We start from the raw sequence: 3,618 nt of genomic DNA on the forward strand, positions 1-3,618 counted from the left end.
AGAAGAACATAAAATCGGAAATAAAAGAAACTAATAAAAGCTTAGTCTTCAACCGCAAAAAAAAAAAAAAAAAAAAAAAAAAAAAACATTATTTTGCATAATAAAAAGGTTTCTTAAGAGATGTCAAGACTTTACTTTGTTGGCTTTGCTCTTCTCGAGGTAATCATCAATGACGCCAGCATTAGCGGAAACATATACACAACAGAGGAGAAAAGAAGAGTGTAGCAGCTAAGATACCCATGGAGGATCTTCTTCCATTAACGTCATCACCACCAACTCTTTGAGCAGGCTTTGATAACAGCAGGAAGCGTATGTTTCTTCTGACCAAACCCACTTTCCGGTTCAGCTCTGCTTAGCTAGCACCAGAGATTGCGTAGCTACAGGTGAGAACAATCGAGTTCATGGCTGCCATTAAAGATGGCTTATCTCGTGCTTTCTACATGTAAGGAACGGAATTCTTGGATTCATATTACCTAACAACAACTGACAAAATTAGAAACTCCTCTTTCACATAATAGCTACAGTCACAGATAAATTTAGAGACTTGGGTGTGATATAATACCTTGAAATAGTGAAATAACTCACTTGGAAAGGTGACGCTCCTCTGCCTCGTCCTCACCGTCGTCGTCCTGCACGGTTGGAACGAGATGGTTTACGACCAGAAGAATTGGATTGGGCTTAATACCGGAAGTTTCTTGCTTCGGAACTCGCAATGGGCCCTTGATTTACTCGACGCTTGGGCTCCAATGGGCCCGAAAGGGAAAATCCGGGAAGAAGCGGGTAAAGTCGGCGATGGTTTATCTCCTGGCCACGGAGAGGGAGAAATGGGAGGGAAAGTGTACCTAGAGAGTGGTTATTACTTGCATGGTTATTGGGGGATTTTGGTGGACCGGTACGAGGAGATGGTCGAGAATCATAAACCGGGTTTTGGAGACCATCGGTGGCCGCTTGTTACTCATTTCGTCGGGTGTAAACCGTGCGGGAAATTTGGTGATTATCCGGTGGAAAGGTGTCTACGTCAGATGGACAGAGCGTTTAATTTTGGGGACAATCAGATACTTCAGATGTATGGGTTCACTCATAAGTCGTTAGGGAGTCGGCGCGTGAAACCAACGCGCAACCAGACGGATACGCCGCTTGATGCCAAGGACGAGTTTGGGCTGCTTCATCCGTCGTTTAAAGCGGCGAAGCTCACGACGTGAGGAAGAGTATTGTTTCATTTTTTTTGTTACTTTAGGGACACCTTATGTTTCATTTCATTTCTTTATTTTAATTTGTTGGTAGTTTCCTTAATTAAGATATACTATAATCGTGGAGTATTTAATGAGTTGCCCTGATCAATGTTACATGACATGTGTGAATCTCAAGCTCAAGCATAGATATATATTACATTACCAACTCTTCTTCACTCTGATACATTATAAAAACAAGGTGTTTCTTTATTTTGTTAAACACAGAATTATAATATTGTTAAGAATGATAATACAATCTTAACAATTATTTTAATTTTCTAGTAGTATATCAATAGAAGTTTTTAATTTTTGCCATCTGAACATGCATCGTAATTACCATGATACCTCTCATCAAGAAACATCCTGGCGATCCTCCCGTTGGCACCACACGGCCAAAACCCACCGGGCCGGCGCTCATTGCCGGTGCCGTACATGACCCTGAGGATTTCTTGTGGTGTTCGGTCATAAGAGAAAGAGTATGGATTGGCGGAGAGGATGTTGCTAGTGGTGCGATTTTCCGCACCTAGCCACAGTGGCACGAACAAGCCTTCGTCTTTGATCCCGCACATACCAAGTTCATTACGGAGGTTAGATATCTCGTTGGTTAGCTCAGCCACCGTGACTCCTCCGTATTCCTCCACCTTCTCGTTCTGTCTCTCGTAAAGGAGCGTCCTTATTACTCCGTCTTGACCCGATTCCACCCCCAAAAGACCCGCCACAAGCTGATTATGTTAGTGTCTTAGTTTTCATTAGTTACAAAATATTAACTCGATCATACGGATCACTAGTTCACTGTGATATACCATATAGTATAACTTGAATGTCGTAAACAACGAATCACTAGTTCGTTATAACTTAAACATACAGTGTGTAGTTATTAGCCACTTTAACTCATTTATACGTATCCAATAGCGTGAATTCACTAATCAGTCGCATGTGATTTTGAATATGCATTATTGATGCACTAAGATATTTTCATATAATTTCGTGAATATGTTTTGAAACAAAAATTAATACCCTGTTTAGGTTTACTAATCTGTAATTAATATGCAATTATACTCTAGAAATATATTTCTTTTGTAAAATCCGTAAAGAAGTGATAGATGTTTTCTTGATTAATTTGCTAAACTACAAATATCTCATAATTGGTTACCCGTTTGATGTTGAAGTAGACAAGGTAAGGGATGGCTCCGACATAACCAGTGAGGCCAACATAAGGGATGTAGTATGATGCTAAAAGATAGTTGAGTGAATTCGCATAGGGATCGAACCGCGGGTTTGATCTACGTCCAACCGCTCTGTCCATAAACACGGCAAAGTTCTCTCTCGTTAGATTCAACAGCGGACGCGGAATCCCTCCCGTCATATCCGCAATCGCCCTTCAAATACAAGCTCATGATCTATTAGTTTTACTTTATCTTACAACTATTACTTTTTTTTTTAATCATGACATGTGCATAACCATTAACTGTAAAGATGAACTAAAAGATTGATCATTCACCTAAGATGGCCAATTTCCTGATAACCAAACTCCTCGATGATTCGATTAGTTATAGGATCAAGATTGGCCTTTTTGGCTCCAATGGGGGGTGGTCCGCCTTTAGCAAGTGTTGCATTAAACGCATCGAGTCCTTTTCCTGTAGATGCTTTCAAGAAGAATTCGGCTTCGGTGAACTCCAAGTTCATTGCGAAATGAACTAGGTCTACATCTGTCGCTGACATATTCCCTGAGCAGCTAGGATTATGGTATTTGATCGGACTTGCATCTATTCCTGAAAATGCAATAAGAAATACGAGAACGAGACTGAGTTTAAACATATTTTTGCTCTTGCCTCTTTGATAATGAATGTGTTGAAAGCATGAATGTACCCAAGAGCTTAGCTTTATACAGGCTTGTGATTTTATTTTTCAGATTATAGTACTTATTTTTCTAAATTAATGATATGTGGTTAGAATTGTATTGTTGAGAAATGAAGACCCTACGTAAATAAATACTACTATCTGTTAATATAAATCAACACTACGTAAATACCTTATTTTGGTATAAACGGAATACTGACAAGTTTTCTTTTAATTTGACTATGACCACATGTTAAATTATATCCTAAAAGATGCATTTTTATATGTTTTTATACATAAAACATAATAGTTTATAATATACATAATAAATTATAATATTCATTTTTAAAATGTACATTTTGTCATTATTAACTAATAAAAGTCATACATTTTTAAAACAAACTTACAAACTTTTTATTTTAAAATACATATTTTTTAGAAAACTAAGGAGTATTTTTTTTTAAGAAAACGAAAGAATATTTCTTTATTTTTAGAAACCAAAAGAGTATGAGGTGATTGGTTGAGTTTTATCTCTATTATTTAGTTT

The 3,618-nt window shown here is 37.7% G+C and overlaps 1 protein-coding gene, 1 long non-coding RNA gene and 1 pseudogene across 3 annotated transcripts in view; 1 reads left to right on the plus strand and 2 right to left on the minus strand.

The window, feature by feature from the left end:
* Positions 1–630, minus strand: part of LOC106310507 — a 1,371-nt gene extending 741 nt beyond the window's left edge. For both annotated transcript variants that reach the window (XR_001263799.1, XR_001263798.1), the window contains exons 1-2: positions 563–630; positions 136–473 (exon numbers count right to left, since the gene is read on the minus strand). This is a non-coding gene — a long non-coding RNA (uncharacterized LOC106310507). The remainder of the gene's footprint in view (positions 1–135; positions 474–562) is intronic.
* On the plus strand, positions 121–1,267 carry LOC106309236 (annotated as a pseudogene).
* An 85-nt stretch (positions 1,268–1,352) lies between these two features.
* LOC106310506 (desiccation-related protein PCC13-62) lies at positions 1,353–3,067 on the minus strand. The gene is made up of 3 exons (XM_013747738.1): positions 2,734–3,067; positions 2,386–2,611; positions 1,353–1,954 (listed from the first exon to the last, which is right to left on the minus strand). Exons 1-3 carry the CDS (start codon positions 3,048–3,050, stop codon positions 1,535–1,537), a joined length of 963 nt encoding a protein of 320 aa, XP_013603192.1. The 5' UTR covers positions 3,051–3,067; the 3' UTR covers positions 1,353–1,534.
* Positions 3,068–3,618: the final 551 nt, after the last annotated feature.

Source organism: Brassica oleracea, chromosome C8 (genome assembly GCF_000695525.1).
Source record: "Brassica oleracea var. oleracea cultivar TO1000 chromosome C8, BOL, whole genome shotgun sequence".
Taxonomy (NCBI): Eukaryota; Viridiplantae; Streptophyta; class Magnoliopsida; order Brassicales; family Brassicaceae; genus Brassica; species Brassica oleracea.

What these genes read in the sequence shown, in the direction of transcription:
- LOC106310506 (XM_013747738.1), bottom strand. Translation starts at nt 3,050, where the DNA reads ATGTTTAAACTCAGTCTCGTTCTCGTATTTCTTATTGCATTTTCAGGA. An exon ending in CAGGAAATTGGCCATCTTAG is followed by an intron (nt 2,612 to 2,733) that starts GTGAATGATCAA and finishes TTGTATTTGAAG; the next exon opens with GGCGATTGCGGATATGACGG. An exon ending in TCTACTTCAACATCAAACGG is followed by an intron (nt 1,955 to 2,385) that starts GTAACCAATTAT and finishes TAACATAATCAG; the next exon opens with CTTGTGGCGGGTCTTTTGGG.